Source organism: Scyliorhinus canicula, chromosome 7 (genome assembly GCF_902713615.1).
Source record: "Scyliorhinus canicula chromosome 7, sScyCan1.1, whole genome shotgun sequence".
In the NCBI taxonomy this organism is placed as follows: Eukaryota; Metazoa; Chordata; class Chondrichthyes; order Carcharhiniformes; family Scyliorhinidae; genus Scyliorhinus; species Scyliorhinus canicula.
Window position 1 is genome coordinate 88,740,349 of NC_052152.1, and position 19,180 is coordinate 88,759,528.

General features: G+C 46.3%; 1 protein-coding gene across 4 annotated transcripts in view; it reads left to right on the plus strand.

The window, feature by feature from the left end:
- Positions 1-19,180, plus strand: part of ccdc191 (coiled-coil domain containing 191) — a 141,860-nt gene that overhangs the window by 101,391 nt on the left and 21,289 nt on the right. For all 4 annotated transcript variants that reach the window (XM_038802416.1, XM_038802418.1, XM_038802417.1 and 1 more), the window contains 4 exons: positions 10,512-10,752; positions 12,531-13,033; positions 13,875-13,963; positions 17,201-17,283. In XM_038802416.1, coding sequence (XP_038658344.1) covers positions 10,512-10,752; positions 12,531-13,033; positions 13,875-13,963; positions 17,201-17,283 — 916 coding nt within the window. The remainder of the gene's footprint in view (positions 1-10,511; positions 10,753-12,530; positions 13,034-13,874; positions 13,964-17,200; positions 17,284-19,180) is intronic.

Here is a 19,180-nt window from a genome sequence, read left to right on the forward strand (position 1 = left end):
CCAGGACTTGACGGTGGAGTTGGCAAATGTAGGGGGGGGGTTTCTTGGGAGGGGGGGGGGGGAAGAGGTTCAGTGTTAACAATGTACAGTGGCGGGTCAGGCATATAGGGCAGGGCCCGGTGGTATGCTGATTGTGGATAAGAAAGGTGGGGGGGGGGGGGATGACGTGAGGGTGAAGGACCAGGTGAGACTTAAAAAGGGCTGGGTTAGTCAGGTGTTTCACTCTGGATTTGATGGAAGGGCTCGAGGGGTAGCGGTGTTGGTCAGCAAAAGGGTATGCTTCTAGATGGAGACGGTGGTGGTAGATCAGGGGGGTTGACATGTGATTGTGACAAGGGCGCTGGAGGCGAGATTAGTGGCGCTGTTAAGTGTATACGGTCCCAATTGGGACGATGTGAGCTTCGCGAAGAAGGTGTTTGGGGCCATTCCCAACTTGGACACACGTGCTGATTGTGGGGGGGGGACTGGAACTTGGTGCAGGAGTCAAGGTTGGACAGATCACGGCTGGGCTCACTGGTCCCATCGGGGGGGGGGGGGGGCAAAGGCGCTGGCTGGGCTAATGGTGGAAATGGGAGGGGTGGACCCTTGGAGGTTCCTGCACCCAAGGGAACAGGAGTACTCATTTTCCTCAGCAGTCCTTAAGGTATACTCGCGGATCAACTTCTTTGTGGTGGAAAGCTTTGCTGGCTGGGGTCAAGGGGTCGGAATACTCGGCAATTGCAGTGTCAGATCATGCTCCGCATTGGGTGGATATGGTACTGGAGAAGGGGGTAGCGCAGAGGCCGGGGTGGAAACTGGATGTGGGGCTTTTGGGGAACCAAGTGTTCTGTGAGAAAATTGAAACGGTAATTAAGGAATATGTAGATTTCAACTGTACGGGTGAGATGTCGAAGGCAGTGGTATGGGAGGCTCTAAAGGCGGTGTTGAGGGGCGAGGTGATCTCGTTTAAGGCCAGGGTGGACAAAGAGGAGAGGTTGGAGCGGCAAAGGGTAATAGATGGGATGTTGGAAGTAGATAGGAGTTATGCAGAAGATGGGGACCCAGCAAAGCTGGAAAAGAGGAAGGAACTACAGGCGAGCTTCGCCCGACTGTCCACCAGGAAGGCGATGCGCCAACTGAGACGAGCAAGGGGTGCAGTTTATGAACACGGAGATATGGCGGGGCGTATGTTAGCAGGTCAGCTCTGGAGGGAAGCAGTGGCAAGGGAAATTCTTCAGGTGAGGGATAGGGCAGGGAAGTTTGTGGTGGCTCCGGAGCTGATTAACAAGGTTTTTGAGGAGTTTTATGAGCGGTTGTACAGGTCAGAGCCACCCGGGGGAGACTGAGATGCAGGAATTTCTAGATGGGTTGGAGTTCCCGAGACTAGGGGAGGGGGACAGGGCCACATTACAAGGAGCAATAGTGGAGCAGGAGATAAAGGATGCGATTGGGAGGATGCAGTCGGGGAAGGTGGCAGGGCCGGATGGGTTTCCGGTGGAATATTACAAAAAATTCAAGGCCAAGTTGGCACCCCTGATGGTGGGGATGTTTGAAGAGGCAATAGGGAAGGGGGTGTTGCCACAAACCTTGGGGCAGGCATCGATTTCACTGTTGCTAAAAAAAGATAAGCATCCGACGGAGTGTGGGTCGTGTAAGCCCATATCACTTGTGAATGTGGACGCAAAAGTATTGGCGAGGTACTGGCGGGTAGGCTGGAGGAGTGGCTCCCGAAGGTGATAGGTGAGGATCAGACGGGGTTCGTGAGAGGGAGGCAGCTTTTATTGAATATTAGGAGGGTTTTGAACGTCGTTATGGCACCAGCGGAAGGGAAGGAAACAGAGGTGGTTGTGGCATTGGACGTCGAGAAGGCTTTTGACCGGGTAGAATGGGGTACTTGATGGCAGTTCTGGAGCAGTTTGGGATTGGACCTAGATTTGTGAACTGGGTAAAGTTATATAAGGAGCCGAAGGCGAGTGCCTGCACAAACAATATCAGCTCGAGATACTTTTCTCTCCACTGTGGGACGAGGCAGGGATGTCCTATGTTCCCCCTGTTGTTTGCACCTGCGATTGAGCCGTTGGCCATTGCATTAAGAAGTTCGGGAGCATGGAAAGGAACAGTGCGGCGGGGGGGTGGATAGAACATAGGGTGTCCTTATATGCCGACGACTTGCTGCTGTATGGTGTCGGAACCGAGTGCGTCGATAGGAGGAATATTGGAGCTACTGCGAGTATTTGGGTCTTTCTTGGGGTACAAGCTGAAGCTGGACAAGAGTTAGTATTTTGTGGTGTCTCGGCCGGGGTTGGGGGGGCTGCCATTCCGTAGCGCAGGGACTCACTTTAGGTATCTGGGGGTGCAGGTTGCCCGGGAGTGGGGAAGCTTTGCAGGTACATCACTAGTTTGGTGGGGAGAGTGAAAGCCGATCTGGCAAGGTGGGATGGTCCCCCTCTGTCACTGGCGGGTCGCGTACAGGCGGTTAAAATGGATGTGTTGCCGTGATTTCGGTTTATTTTCAATGCCTACCATGCAGGGGGTCGGGACTGAAAGCACTAGCAACTGCACCACTCCCGATAGTTCCAGGGAAATACTCGGAGTCCGGTAATAATAGCTTCATTGAAAATCTGGAGGCAGTTTTGCCAACACTTTGGGTTGGGGGCAGGGTCAAGGTAAATGCCGATTCGGGGGAAGCACAGATTGGAGCCAGGGAAGTGGGATGGAAGTTTTCAGACATGGGAAGAGAAGGGGATTAAGACGCTAAAAGATTTGTTTCTTAGGGGTCGTTTTGCAGGATTGACGGAGCTGGAAGTGAAGAATGGGCTGGAGCAGGGAGAAATGTTTAGATACATGCAGGTTTGAGATTTTGCCAGGAAGGATGTACAGAGCTTCCCGGAGGAACCAGCCTCCACATTGCTGGAGGAGGTGCTGACGACAGTCGAGAAGGAGGTAGTGTCAGCGGTGTACGGAGATATTTTGGAAGAGGATAAGGCAGCACTGGAAGGGAGCAAAGCAAAGTGGGAGGAAGAGTTGGGAGAGGTTATAGAGGAGGGGGTCTGGTGTGAAGTGCTCCGGAGAGTAAATGCCTCCACCTCATGTGCAAGCTTGGGGCTGATACAGCTGATACAGAGCACACCTCACGAGGGCGAGAATGAGCCGATTCTTTGAAGGAGTAGAAGATGTGCGTGAGTGTTGCCGGGGGTGGGGGGGTGGCGCTAATCACATTCATATGTTTTGGTCCTGTCCAAAGCTAGAGGAGTACTGGAAGGAGATTTTTAGGGTAATTTTTCAAGGTGCACGTGAAACTGGACTCGGGTCCCCGGGAGGCTATATTCAGGGTGTCGGACCAGCCAGGGTTGGAAACGGTTGCGGAGGCAGATATCGTAGCCTTCGCCTTGTTGATCACCCAAAGGCAGATCCTGCTGGGATGGAGAGCAGCCTCTCCACCCTGTGACCTGGCATGGCGGGGGAACCTGTTGGAATACTCGACCCTTGAGAAGGTTAAGTTTGAACTGAGGGGAAGGACGGAGGGGTTCTACAAGTCGTGGGCATTATTCAGTATGTACTTTCAAGAACTGGATAACATCGAACATTAGTTGGGGGGGGGGATGGGTGGGAGGGGTCTGTGTATATTAAGGGTGACTATGGGTAATCCCTGATTCCTTTTTGTCATTTGTTTATGTAAACATGCGGGCTGATGTTTGGGTGTTGGTGGGAGGATGGGATTGTCGTTGTTGTTATGGAGATTGATATATCTGTTGCTGATTATTGTTTATTGTTGGTGGGTGTAAATTCGGGAGAAAATGTGAAAAAGGAGGAGAATAAAAATATTTAGAAATACAATAAAAAGAAAGAAAAAAGCTATTATGCATGCTGATATCAATATATTTCCTAGTAGAACATGCCATGTCTTAATAACCTTTTGCACAAAACCCTTTCCTATACTTTCCTTTTATTCTTTGTGATACTCAAATTTTATTTAAGTTATTGATACACTCACTGATCAGTGCAAATTGTTTTTCCTTATTTACTTTTATTATCCTTTCTTAACTTTGCAGTTCCATCAAATTTCTTCTTAATATCCAATGCTTCTACTTCCTCTATATATCTAAAGTTTTTCATCCTTATATGAACTTGGTCAAAACCCAGAGTGGTGGGTGTGTTGGTCCGGCCAGGGCGGGTCGGTTCGAGGGAGGTCCAGTCAAGTGGGGCGGTGGGTGTTTAATTAGAGGGAGGGGGAGGTTGCGAGTGTGGGACAAGAACTGAAGGAATCAATCTGGATATGTAAGATAGCTAAGCTGAAATTAGAAACAGTTTTATTTCCTTTAACTTTTTCCCAGAGTACCTATTAATGTAACACTATGCGGAATTTAGCAATTTTAATGACTTTGTCGGGTGGTTCCTGGTGCAATTGTCAGATACCCCTATACCCAACACTGGGAATCAGGAAGTTACGGCCCATTAATGGTCATCACTTGAAATTTTAGTTTCATTACATAGTGCAAATAGGCACTCCGCTCTCGCAAATAAACCCACTTATTCTTCCCCCCTACTCTACGCTATTCTACCCCCCCCCCCCCCCCCCAATCCCCTGCCTGCTGACGATTAATTCTCCGCAAAGAAGTCGATGAATGGTTGCCACCTCCAGGAGAACCCCGATAGTGATCCTCTTAAGGCGAACTTAATTATTTTCCAGGCCGAGAAAGCTCGACATGTCCGAAAGCCATACTTCGGTCTTTGGGGGCTTTGAGTCCCTCCAGGCCAACAGTATTCGTCACCCCACTACCAGGGAAGCAAAGGCCAGAACGTTGGCCTCTATCCCCTCCTGGACTCCCGGATCCTCCGAGACCCCAAATATTGCCACCTCTTGACTCATCACCACCCTTATTTTCAGTACCTGGGCCATTTTCAGAACCTGGGGATGTCCGCAAATCCCTGCCAGTACCTCCTGAGTTTTGTACATGCCCAGAACATGTGAACATTGTTCGCTGGTCCTCCCGCACATCTACCACACTTGTCCTCCAGCTCCAAAAAATTTACTCATCCGGGCCACCGTCACGTGGGCCAGGTGGACGATCTTGAACTAGATCAGGCTGAGCCTGGCACATGTTGCGGTTGCGTTTACCCTCCTCAGAGCGTCTGCCTATAAGCCGCCCTCTAACTCCCCACCAAGCTCCTCCTCCCACTTGAATTTCAGTTCCTCGGTCTGTGTGTCCTCTGCTCCCATAAGCTCTTTATAAATATCCGAGACTCTCCCCTCTCCTACCTTTCCCCTGGAAACTACCCTGTCCTGGATCCCCCTTGGTGGAAGGCGTGGAAAGGACGGTACCTGTCTACGTACAAAATCCCTCACCAGCAAGTACCGAAAGTCATTTTCCCTTGCCAGCCCGAATTTCTCCTCCAGCGCCCTCACGCTCGAGAAGCTCCCCTCCAGAAACAAGTCGCCCATCCTTCCTAGCCCAGCCCTCCGCCACGCTCAAAACCCGCCATCTATTTTCCCCGGTGGTTGTCACATATTGGGGACCAAACCGAAGCTCCCACTTCCCCCATATGTTTCCTCCATTGGCCCCAAATCCGCAGAGCCGCCACCACTACAGGGCTGGTGGAGTACCTGGGCAGCGGGAACGGCAGAGGAGCCGTGACCAGGGCTGCCAAGCTGGTGCCCCTGCACAAAGCAGCCTCCACCCGCTCCCAAACCGACCCCGTACCCACCATCCTTTTCCTTACCATGGCTATGTTAGCTGCCCAGTAGTAGTTGCTGAGGTTTGGCAATGCCAGTGCCCCCCCTCACAACAGTTCCTTTCAATCATCCTCTTCCTTACCCGCTGGAATTCCCCGCCAAAACAAATCCCAGGATGATTTTATTGATCCTTTTAAAGAAGGACCGCGGAATGAAAATAGGGAGGCACTGAAAAATAATCAGGAATCTCGGGAGGATAGTCATCTTCACCGTCTGCACTCTCCCCACTAGTGACAGCGGGAGCGCATCCCATCTCCGAAACTCACTCCTCATTTGCTCCACCAGTCTGGACAAGTTCAACTTGTGCAGCCTGCCCCAGTCCCGCGCCACTTGTATCCCTAAGTACCTGAAACTGTCCCCAACCAGCCTAAACAGCAGCTCCCTCAGCCTATTCTCCTGACCCCTCGCCTGCACTACAAACAACTCGCTCTTTGCCATGTTTAATTTATACCCCGAAAACCGGCCAAATTCCCTTAAGATTTCCATAATCCCGTCCATCCCTGCCACTGGATCCGACACATATAAAAGCAGGTCGTCTGTAGAGCGAGACCTTGTGTCTACCCCCCCCCCCCCTCCGCCCCCTCCGCCCCCTCCGCCCCCCCCCCCGCCCCCTCCGCCCGCCCCCCCCCCCCCCCCCCCGCCCGCCCCCCTCCCCGACCATTCCTTTCCAGCCCCTTGCAGCTCTCAGAGCAATTGCCAGCGGTTCTATGGCCAATGCAAACGGTAAAAGAAAGAGAGGGCATACCTGTCTTGTCCTGCGGTATAGTCTAAAATATTTGGATGTCGTCCTGTTCATCCTTACGCTAGCATCCGGGGCCTGATATAGCAGTCTAATGCAGTCCACAAAGCCTTCCCGGAACCCAAACCGTCCCAGCACCTCCCATAGATAGTCCCACTCAACCCAGTCAAAAGCCTTTTCGGCATCCATTGCCACCACTACCTCCACCTCTCTGCCCTCCGGGGACATCATAATCACATTAAGCAGCCTTCTTAGATTGGCTACCAGCTGCCTGCCCTTTACAAACCCAGTTTGGTCCTCCACAATCACGTCCAGTACACAGTCTTCGATTCTGAACGCCAGGATCTTGGCCAGTAGCTTATCTTCAACATTAATCAGGGAGATTGGCCAATAGGACCCACATGCTTCCGGATCTTTATCCCGGTTCAATATCAGCGAGATAGTGGCTTGCGACATCGTCGGGGGTAAAACCCTTTGTCTCTTGCCTCGTTAAACACCCTAACCAGCACTGGCCCCACTATCCCCAAGAACTCCACTGGGTAGCTGTCTGGCCCCGGGGCTTTACCCGACTGCATTGTCTTCAGGCCCCCCCCCCCCCCCCCCCCCCCTCCCCCATTACTTCTTCAGCTCTAATCAGGGCCCCCAGCCCCTCTAGTAACTGCCTGCCCACTTTTGGGAAGGTCAGCCCATCTAAGAAGCGCCTCATCCCCTCTGGCCCCATGGGGTTCCGAGGTATAAAGCTTGCTGTAAAAGTCCCTGAATACCTTGTTAAGTCCTGCCAGGTCTCCAACCCGGTTTCCTTCCCCGTCAACTACCGTTCCTATTTCCCTGGTCGCCTCCCTCTTCCTAAGTTGCTGTGCAAGCATTCTACTGGCTTTCTCCCCATATTCATTAACCACACCCCTAGCCTTTCTAAACTGCTCAACAGCCTTACCTGTAGGTAACACCCCCAACTCCGCCTGCAGTCACCGTCATTCCCTAAGTAGCTCTGTCTTCGGGGACTCCACATATTCCCTGTCCGTCCGTATAATCTCCTTAACCAGTCTGTCCATCTCCGCCCTGTCCGTTCTGTCCCGATGGGCTCAATCAGTTCCCCTCTCACCACCGTCTTCAGCGCCTCCCAAAGCACCACTGCTGAGACTTCCCCTGTATCGTTGACCTGCAGGTAGTTCTGCATGCACTTCCCCACTCTCTCACACACCCCCTCATCTGCCAACAATTCCACCCCTAACTTCCATTGTGGGCGCTGGTAACTATCTTTGCAGTCCTGCAGGTCGACCCAATGTGGAGCATGGTCCGAAATAGTGATCGCCGAATATTCTGTATCCTTCACCCCGTCCAGAAAATCCCAGCTCATAATAAAGAAGTCGATTCGAGAATAAACCTTGTGACCATGTGAATAAAACGTGAACCCCTTTCCCGTCGGCCGACTGACTCTCCATGTGTTTTGCTCCATAAACCCTCTCAGTTCCCTTGCCGGGACCCTGCCCATTTTGGAACACGACCGGTCCAGGTCAGGATCAAGGACTGCATTAAAGTCTCCACATATAATCAGCTTGTGCGAGTCCAAGTCAGGAATTTTCCCCAGCAGCCTCTTGATGAAATCTACATCATCCCAGTTTAGAGCGTATGCATTCACTAGGACTACCCTCACCCCCTCAAGCTTACCACGGACCATGAGAAATCTGCCACCCCCATCCGCAACTGTGCTGTCCGCCTCGAATTGAACCTGTTTGTTGATCATGATCGCAACCCCTCTGGTCTTAGTGTCAAGCCCCGAATGGAAGAGCTGGCTAATCCAGCCCTTCCTTAATCTAATCTGGTCCGCCACTTTCAAATGTGTCTCCTTCAGCATAATTACATCTGCCTTCTAAAGCCTGTAAATGCGCAAACACACGTGTCCTCTTGACTGGCCCGTTTAGCCTTCTAACGTTCCAGGTGATCAGCCTGGTTGGAGGGGACCTTGCCACCCCCCCTGTCGATCAACCATCCCCCTTCTTGGGCCCATCCCTAGTCCATATTCCACGCCTCTCCTGGTCCGCCTCCTGGCAGCTCCCACCCCCGACTTCTTCGCTGTTACCTGGTTCTGTTCCCTCCTTCGTCAGCAGATCAACTTCACCTCCCCTTCCCCGCCGAGCAACAACCCCCCTGTAACCCGACCCCTGCCATAGACCGGCTGTATGCACGCCCCCCCCCCCCCCCCCCCCGCTCCCCCCGCTCCCATTGACTAGCTCACCCAGCTAGCATGATGACTCTCCACTCCGGCGCCAACCTGTCTCCCACCTATTGTCCCCCCCCCCCCCCCCCCCCCCCCCCCCCCCCCCCCAATCAACGGCAGTTCCCCAGATCAGCCCTGTTCGAGCAATCCCTCTGGGGAGAAAAGAATAAAGACCACCCCAACAATAGTGCAATTCAAGTTGTGTAAAGAGGTGGGCGCTACCAACTACCCCCCTCCAAACATTAAAATAAAAATAGCAAAAAGAACCCGTACAGCCCCCCAGCACCGAATAACTTTGACTCCCGTTGTTTCCCGACAACGCTTCCATACACAAGAGGACACAAAAAACAAACGAAGAGCACCCCAAATTGTGAATAAAAGAATGTGCAGAGCCAAATAATTAAACAGAAGGGCAATCTAGGAAAACATGTAAACATCACTTAAAACACTAACTTGAGTCCATGGGTCCTCAGTTCGGCACCAGTCCATGTCCCTTTGCGTTTGCGAAGTCCATCGCGTCCTCAAAATAATGTTGCTTTTCCTGGTATGTGACCCAAAGACGCGCCAGGAAAAGTAGTCCGAACTTCACCTTTTTCTACAGAATCTCCACCACCTGGCTCAGATCTTGGTAGATGCGCAGGACACTGTTGTTCCATGTGCAGTTCTTTGTGTTTTTGTGTTCTTGGCCCATTGTAGAACCTGCCCGTTGTCCATGAACCTGCGGAACCGGACCACCATGCCCCCCCCCCCCCCCCCCCCCCCCCCCCTTTCGCGGCTGCCTTGTCTGCACTCTGTGTGCCCTGTCCAGCTCCAACAGACACGGGAAGAAATCATCCCCCACCAGCTTCTGCAGCATGTCTGCCACATATGCCGTGGCATCCATTCCCTCGGCCCCCTCTGGGAGCCCAATGATTCTTAGGTTCAGCCGGCGAGACATATTTTCAAGGTCCTCCAGCCTGTCCATCAGTCTTGTTTGTTGCTCCTTCAACTTTCTAATTTCCACATCTGCTACCGTTTGGAAATCCGCCTGCTCCTCCACTGCCTTCTCCAGTGCCTGGACCTTATTCTTGGCGTCCAGCCACTCAAACGCTTTCTGAAGCGGTTCCAGATTATTCCGCTTTAGCGCTGCGAAGCTCGCTTTCATGACCTTCCGCATGTTGTCCAGTGCTGTCAGGACCGTCCGTTCCGTGGTCCGTTCGTCGGCCATCTTTCCTCCCGCTTGAACTTCTACACCGCCTTTGTTCAGCCCCTTCTTCGGCTGTTTTCGCTCCCTTCTACTCCTTAAGTCCATACAACTCTGCATGGATTCAGATCTAGAGTGCTATTGGTTTCCACTCCAGCGCTCAAAAGTTCGAAAAAGTCGGGGGAAAGGTCTAAAAGTCCGGCCGGAGCGAGAGCCACCAAATGTGCGACTTACTCCCTCATAGCCGCCACCGGAAGTCGGCATGTAGCAGTTTTTAATAGAATTTCCCCAGCTGCATAATTATAGATTAGTTTTTTTCTCTGAGGATATTTTGAATAATGCAACGTTGGGGTGAACAACCAGTGATTAATAGTGGAAATAATTTCGGGCAATGAATCAAGGGTTTCACATTAAAGTGTTTTTTTCATTAAAACAGCTGGTTTAAATTTAAATTAATATTTCTCCCCTCAACACTCACTACTGCTCTTCCCCCAGCACCCTATAAAACTGGTAACAGCACCATAGGTAATTTCCCCAACTATTGTTCTAACTCTTTAAAATATTTGGCTCCTTTATTTAAAATAGGTTTTTTATTGAAGCCAGATTAGATTTATATGTAATTGAAAGAATTAAAACATACTCTCTCTAATGTCCATAGGAAAAAACAACTTGCAACAGAATGCAACCGAAAACACAGGCTCAGTTACTGCTTCACAAACTGGCAACTATGGTGTAAAGCTGAGAAAGAAAAGAGAGAGCTGGAGGCAAGAAAAGAGGAGACAAAACAAAAGATGGTTGCACTATTGGATTCAGCATGTTCAGGAAAATTGTCAGCAGATTCCAGCAGCGTCTCAAAATGCATAAATGAGACACAGCAAGTTGATCTTGCTCAAGAAGTGGTAAGGGGATAATCTAGTTGTTTAATACTTGGCACTTGTATGAAGTTAAACCAGTGTAAAGTACTAAATTAATTCAAATAGGGTTAAGTTTACACAGTTTTACTTGCAGTTTTTGAAGAAATTATTAGATCTTATATGTCATTGAATAACTGCAAATTAATTAATTTATTACAGCTTTAATATGTTTTACAACTTAGTAATTTGAATGGTCAGAAGTCTGCTCAGTGATGCAATTTGTATTTCTGTTATATTATGTTTGAGCCAGAATTTTAACAGTAATGTGTTGAAATGCTCCATAAGCTTAGATTTTTTAAAAGTTTTCATGTGTGAAAAGATTGTTTTCATTTTTGCTGATAATTGTCAGTGAGTATTCGTCAACATTTCTTCTAGTCTGATACCATCACAAAGCACAAATAATTGCCAAGGCCAATGCACAAGTGTGTATAATCCTTCATTTTTTCTCTTCATAATAACCAAGTATCACGAACCACACTGTATCTGCTAGAGTATCTCAACTTGAAACAAGGTTTGTGGGGGTGCATACTTTTAGTTTGGGAATGGTGAGTGGAGTTAAATGAAACCATAATGAGAATAACCAGCCCAGTCATTTTGTGACTATTATTAAATACTATTTAATAACTTAAAGAAAAGATAAATCCACACAAACAGGACTACAATGCTCTAGGACAATTAAGTATATGAATCACAAACACATACACAGTTTATGTAGAACTTATCCCTTGTTCCAAACTGTATCTATGATCTCTGAACTCCCCAAGACTTTCCTTTTCCCCAAACAACATCCAAATTAAGGAAATCTAGGAGTCAAATTCAGCTTATAGTTACCACACAATACAGTGCTGTTAGTCAAGTCTGCAAAATATATTTTCTTTGACGAGCAAACATATTTAAACTACCTTTATAAAGGTTTCTACATGGTCATGGCTCTAAGACTTAGATGCTAGCCTAGGTCCTTGGCTGTTAGATCAGGGACTGGACTCACAGGCTGTTAAATATAAAACTGGCATTCGTGGCTATTAGTTGTAACTGCCGCTCAGCTTCTATGTGCTGGCAACTATATATAATTTGTCTAGACACCTGCATCTCATTGCTTTTAAAATCGTATCCCATCATGCCTAATGCATGCTGGCTACTGTTGTCGCAAGGCAGACTTCTACCTGTTGCTGGGTAGACCCGACACCTGTTGCTAGGCAGATAGAATCCCGTCATGCCTTGTTAAATTTGTTTTACTGCTGTTACTAGGCAGACCCATGGCACAAGTCATAAACAAAGGCTTGCCCGCAACAAAAAAAGGCAGAACAATGTCTCCACTAATTCATTCTTACTTGCTGTCTGTTTAAAGTGTTAAAGTCTGCAGTCATCAATTCCCATTAGTTAAGCAAGTACTCCAAAATGGATAATTAAAAAAAAATCTTTAACCTTCAGCCCTAAACAGCTTGACCGCTGACCCCCTCTGGTGCAGCATCACCTGCTTCTCTGAAATTCCTCATCCCCTATCTCCTCCACCTTCCCCCTGCCAAGGCAGGAACACAGGGAATGTCATAAATGCCACATGCCTTGTCATCAGGGATGAGGGTCAAGGCTGGTGTATACTAATGGGGAACCATCCCATTCCAGTGCGCTTCAAATGACACAGAGCTTCAGAAATTTTAGACCCTGTGTATTTTGCAGTATGACTCATACATATTGAAAAGCTTTTTTTGGTACAAGCTTTACATTTCACAATATATTTAACACTACTTCGAAAATAATCACAGGAAGAAGTGAAGAAACAGGATCCTACTCCAATCAATTCTCCGGCAAAAGAGATCAGCAAAACTCGACAGATCAGAGCTGCAAGCCCAAAGTATGCTTGGCAAGTGACTGGCAAGCATGCCACATTGAGCTTGGAGGAGGGAGCACATGTGCAAGATTCCAGTAAAATCTCAAACTTGTACCAGGGAAGTCAAATACCCAACTCTCCCACTGCAGGGAAAATAATCCAGCATTTTCAGGACAATTTTGAACATCGCCACAAGTTCCAACAGCAACTCATTGAGAAACAAAAAAAGCAACTTCAGGAGCAAAAGAGAATGATTGCAGAGCTACAGGATAATGAGCACTTGACAATACTGCAACAAGAGGCAAAACTGGCATCAGCCATAACTGCAGCAATTGGTAATTCAGTACAAAAGGTGCAAACTGAACCCAATCCTCATGGAAGCCGACAATCTGGAAATGCCCAGTCTATAATGAAAAGCACAACTGTGCACAAATCCAGGTGATGTTATCTTTTGGCAGCATTTTTTTCATGTTTAACTCCAAACATTAAAGGTTTTTTTAAATTTTCAAGTAAACAAGTACATTGCCTCTCTGGGACCTATATAATGGGTGCCATAATATTTCACCTACACAAGTGGGTGCATATTAAAGGCCATTGGAACATTGATTTTTGGAATTTGCATTTTATATATAAATGGGTACTAATTGTCCTATTTCAGATCCAGATGGTGAGGGATAGAAGTGGAGCGAATCTTTACACAGTGTATATATGTTTATTTACAGAGATGCAAATTACAAAAACATACCCCTCCAAAACCAACAACCATAAGTATATTGATCTACTAAAACTGTGTTTCTTGCTTGTTAAAATGTTGTAAATGATGGACTGCATACCATTCAGAACTTTAATATTATAATAAGGGAGAATCACCCACCACAATTTCAACAATAAAACATGAAGCAATGCTTAACTGGCATTCTTTAGTCATCTCTTTACTGTCCCTAAGATCTGCCAGTGTGAAATTCCAGTGCAAATTCCAGGTGCATTAACTTGAAGAAATTTCAGAGGATGATTTTTTTTTTTAAAAAGTCCTCTAGAAAGTTTTTTAAAAACCTAGTTGCATCTGTGTAGGGAAGAACAGAAACATTGCAGAAAATATTCGAGTGTTTTTCTGCACCTGAGAACCAAGAATCTGTTATATCAAATTTCATCAATTAGTAAAATGCAAAATTTAATTGAATATTCTGTGCATTGATACAATATGATGTTGCCATTGTTGAGAGATTTCCCCCTCCTGTTTTACAATTTACGAAAATAAATTATTTGTTAAAATTCTTAGATTTACAACTCCTTCGTCGGCTGAGGAATTCAGTTGTTTCAGAGCCAGTAGCAACTCTAATTTGATTTCACCTCACCCAATTGTCAAAGGTATGCAATGCTTTCCAATGCTAGTCGTAGCGATCCAAGTCATTTAATATGCTTTTAGTGGGCCCCTTGCCTCTGCTCTAGCTCACCTGCAAGCTATACATTACTGTAACTTTAGTTGACTTTTTTTTCTTAGTGTAATATATTTAGTTGTGCTATAGGAGGTCTTGTGGTGTAGTGGGTAGTTTCCCTACCTCGAATTAGAAGCTCTGGGTTCATTCCAAGACTTGATGACAGAATGTGCATTCATAACTGTTACGTCTTGTAACCAATGTCTCTCTGTAAACCAGTGGGCACCTGTTTAGCTCAGTTGGCTGGACAAGCTGGTCCGTGATGCAGAGTGAGGCCAACAACGCGAGTTAAATTCCTGTGCCGGCTGACATTATTCATGAAAGCTCTATTTCTCAACCTTGCCTCTCACCTGGGATGTGGTGATCTTCAAAGGGAAAAGCAGTCTATGGTCATCTGGGACCATGGCAACTTTACTTAGTATGTCACATGATTACATGGTGACAATATCAGATTTTCCCTCTCTTCCATCTTAGACTCTGAGCAAGCAACACTTCTGCAATAAACTGACAACTGGTTAAGTAATCTACAGTGTGGCAACCTGATTATTCTTTGCCTATACTGTAAGTAAAAGTAAAACCCCCGTAAACGTAACAGCAACATGATTATCAACTTGTAAATCCTACACCTATGGCAAAAAAGAGAGTCCCTCAAGCGGGAGAGTCCCTTTGTCAGCCATGCTTGATGCAGAGTGGTGCCCCTCAAGCTATAACTTCTGGTGACAGGCTGGTGACGTGTTCCGGGAAAAATCTAGCTATGGAAATTGACTTATGTGCTATTAAATATGAGAAAACACTTAAGTGTAAGTTGTGCTTAAAAGTCAAACTCAAAATCAGGGGAAATGATTATCCTCTATACATTTCTAAGCAGTTAATCATGCTACAGTTGGTTTCCACATCATTAGATTAAATGAGAGGGAACAATTTCTGTTAAGCTTTCCTCTCCTGAATGAACATTGAGTAAGTGCCATATCTGGTTCAGCTCATTGTTTGCTTAGCTGTATTTCAGTCTTGGATGCCTATGATGAATGGCTACTAGGTTAAGATACTGAAGGGCAGCAGCTATGGAAATGTATGCAGCAAAATGAGGACTTCAGGAGAGAAGGCAGAAACTTGAGTCTCCCAAAGTTAGCAGCACAGGGAAAATTTCATTACATATTGCCAGATTAAAAATGGCCTGTTCCCTGATAGATATTGTCTGCCAAAGCAGACTTTGACAAAGAGTCATCGGACTCGAAACGTTAGCTCTTTTCTCTCCCTACAGATGCTGCCAGACTTGCTGAGATTTTCCAGCATTGTCCCTTTCCTGCCAAAGCAGATGCTAGTTGACTATTTTTCTAACACCAGGTTGATTATGGAAAGGTTACACATGCAATACAGAAGAAATTACTTGCCAAAATAGAAACAATGGATCCAACCACAAAAGGCTTAGTATGACTCAGTAAAAATTAATGTTGGATGGAACTGATTAATCTAGCAATGATTGCCAATGATGGTCAATTTAGTTGAGAACGAGGTGCTCTTCAGTAAGCATGCGGAATTCGAATTTGTGTTCATGTGAAAGCAACATGGACTGGCCAGGTCAAATGGTCTGATTTGGTGTTGTTACTGTTTCTATAGTTCCAGTAATCGAGTACTGCACATAGAATCATAAAATGTACAGTGCAGAAAGAGGCCATTTGGCCCATCGAGTCTGCTCCAACCCTTGGAAAGAGCATCCTACTTAAGCCCACACCTCCATCCATTCCCGGTCACAAAGGGCAATTTAGCATGGCCAAACTTTGGACTGTGGGAGGAAACCGGAGCACCCGGAGGAAACCCACACATACACGGTGAGAATGTGCAGACTCTGCACAGACAGTGACCCAAGCCAGGAATCAAAACCTGGGACACTGAAGCTGTGAAGCAACAGTGCTAGCCACTGTGCTACCGTACCACCCTAAACACATTAAGTCAGTAACATTTTTGTATGTGATCTTAATTTTAAAAATGTGTGCAAACAAATTGTATTGTATGATGTCAAACATAGAAACAGAAAATAGGAGCAGGTGGATGTAATTCGGCCCTTCAAGCCACTCCAGCATTCATTATGATCATGGCTGATAAACCAACTCAATAGCCAAATCCTGCCTTCCCCCCCCCCCCACCCCCCCCCCCCCCCCACCCGCCATATCCTTTGATCCCCTTTGCCTAAAGTGCTGTACATAACTGCTTCTTGAAAACATACAATGTTTTGGCCTCAACTACTTTGTCGTAACAAATTCCACAGGCTCACCATTCTCTTGGTGAAGAAATTTCTCCTCATCTCAGTCCTAAATTGTCTGCCCCGTATTCTCAAACTGCGACCCCTGGTATGGAAACCCACCATCGGGAACATCCTTCTTGCATCTGCCCTGTCTAATCCTGTTAGAATTTTATTGGTTTCTATGAAATTCCCCCCTCATTCTTCTGAACTCCAGCAAATAGAATCCTAACTGACTCAATCTGAAATGAAAAATGAAATGAAAATCGCTTATTGTCACGAGTAGGCTTCAAATGAAGTTACTGTGAAAAGCCCCTAGTCGCCACATTCCGGCACCTGTTCGGGGAGGCTGTTACGGAAATCTCTCCTCATACGTCCATTCTGCCATCCCAGGAATCAGTCTGGTCAAACTTCATTGTACTCCCTCTAGAGCAAGAGCATCCTTCCTCAGATGAGACCAAAACTGCACACAATATTCCATGTGTGGCCTCAGCATGGCTCCGTATAATTGCAGCAAACCATCCCTGCTCTTGCACTCGAATCCTCTCGCTATGAAGGCCAACTCTCTATGAAGGTCTTCTTTACTGCCTGCTGCACCTGCAGGCTTACCATCAGCGAATGGTGTACGAGGACAAACAGGTCTCGTTGCATTCTACCCTCTCGTAATTTATGGCCATTCAGATAATTTTCTGCCTTCCCATTTATGCCACCAAAGTGGATAACCTCGCATTTATCTAAATTATATTGCATCTGCCATTCATTTGCCTACTCACTCACCTTGTCCAAATCACAATGAAGGATCCCTGCATCCTACTCACAGCTCACCTTCCCACCCAGCTTTGTGTCATGTGTAATTTTATTAGTGATCACCAAATCAGCAGTGATAGATGATTAACTTTCATGCTTCCTCTAATATTCTTAATTTTTCAGCAATGGAGGAACGAGCAAAGCAGCGCATGGAAAGAAGAAAAGAACTGGAAGAGGTCAAAAGAAGAAAGGAGCAAGAGAAACTTGTGAGTAAAAAGAACATTTGTGACTTTTTTTACATTTACATCCATCCCTTTGCTTATTACGTTTTTAGTTTTCCTGTTTTCTTCAACAGTTTAAACTATTGATCAAATGATTTTACAACATTGAGGTGAAAATTTACTTGGCAATAATTTAAAACCAATATAACAGCATATATATGGTATGACTATGCATAAAATTGACAATTAATTGAATAGATAATTGAATAGAATTGAATAAATAATTGCTTTCCATAACTAAGTTCAAAATGGATGCTCGGTACATGGATATACCATCAAGACTTCTAATGAAAATGGTGCACGATCAAACAGAAGATTCCAGAAGCAGTTACAGTTCCACTTGCATTAAGCTGGGTTTGAACTGATAAAGTGAAGACTAAACAATTATGTATATTTAACTATGATAATGCACTGATTCTGATGGATCTCATGTAGCTAGTGAACAGGGGCCCAAATTTTCCAGTCTCTGCATCATTGGAGAGATGCATCTGTCGTACATACAGTCTCCAATGATGCCTGTCAGGACATGTGGAAACCCTGACATGTTGACCGATGTGGGAATTGCTGGAAATTTTCAGCTTCTGATGTGCAACTTCCCTGCTCCCCAGGTCCTTCTGTGAATGACTCCAACTCTGAATTAGAGATGGAGACTTCAGCCAGCTTTGATATACTTACCTGAATAGATATCCAAGAAATAATAGACAGATTGAAACTTAGTCTAACATCTGGATCACTCCACAACTGTCCCCCATCACTCACTCTGATCATTCCCCCAAACCTCAAAACCATCTCCCAGTCCTGACTACCACCTCACCCAACTAGCCTCTTATCCATTATCCACCTCACCCACCTTAACCACGTATCTAAACCTCGCTATCTACCCATTTAGCCACCGTACCAATTTGCTCATCCTCCTACTCACCCATTGTCTAACATTCAAACTGGTCATTTAAATTGATGCTGTAAAAAAGGGGATTTGTCCTGCCTACCATGCTTCGATTGAGCTCTCGAGAGAAACATCGGGCTCAGAGATTCCGGAAGAAATCCAAAACAGCATCAAGTTGAGGGACTTTTGAGCCAAGTGGCAATCTGATCAGGATTGCTGCTCCTAGGAAGATTTGGGTTTGAGATCGTCATGCTGAATTAACATCTCGGTTCCAAGGTTGAAAGGATCTTGTGCTTATTCACATGCTACCTAGTCACTAGAGCAGACTTGGTTCTTAATAAAATACTTTAAAAACGCATTGTTAGTATTTAAAACTGGGTGTAAATCTATAGGTGTTGACTGTAATTCAGTTGGTAGCACTCCTGCTTTGGAGTCAGAATCTTGTGGGTTCAAGTCCCATTCCACGACTTCAGTGCATGAATCCAGGCTAACCCTTCAGTGAGGGAGTGCTGCCCTTTAGATGAGATGCTAAATAAGTAAAAGAGGTACAATTTCAAATAAGAGCAGTGTTTCTTTATTATTTCATGAAATGTAGGTGTTGCTTTGTTGTCCATGAGGGTTTGCTAGGCCATTTCAGAGGGTAGTTAAGAATCAGCCACATTACTGTGGGTGTGGAGTCACTTGTAAGCCAGGCTAGGTAAGGATGGCAGATTTCCTTTCCTAAAGGAACAAATTAGGTTTTACACAATTGACAATGGGGTAGTTTTTTAATTCCAGATTTATAAATTGAACTTAAATTCCACCAGTTGCTGCGGGATTTGAACCATTCCCCGAAGCATTTGTCAGGATCACTAGTGTAGTGATATTACCAGTATGCCACTGTCTCTCCTGGTGTCCTGATAAATGATTATCCCCAAGCAGATTTGATGTTTATTGGACATGTTTGGTGTGCAAATTTACTACCACGTTTCCTACATTACAGCAGTCAATATACTT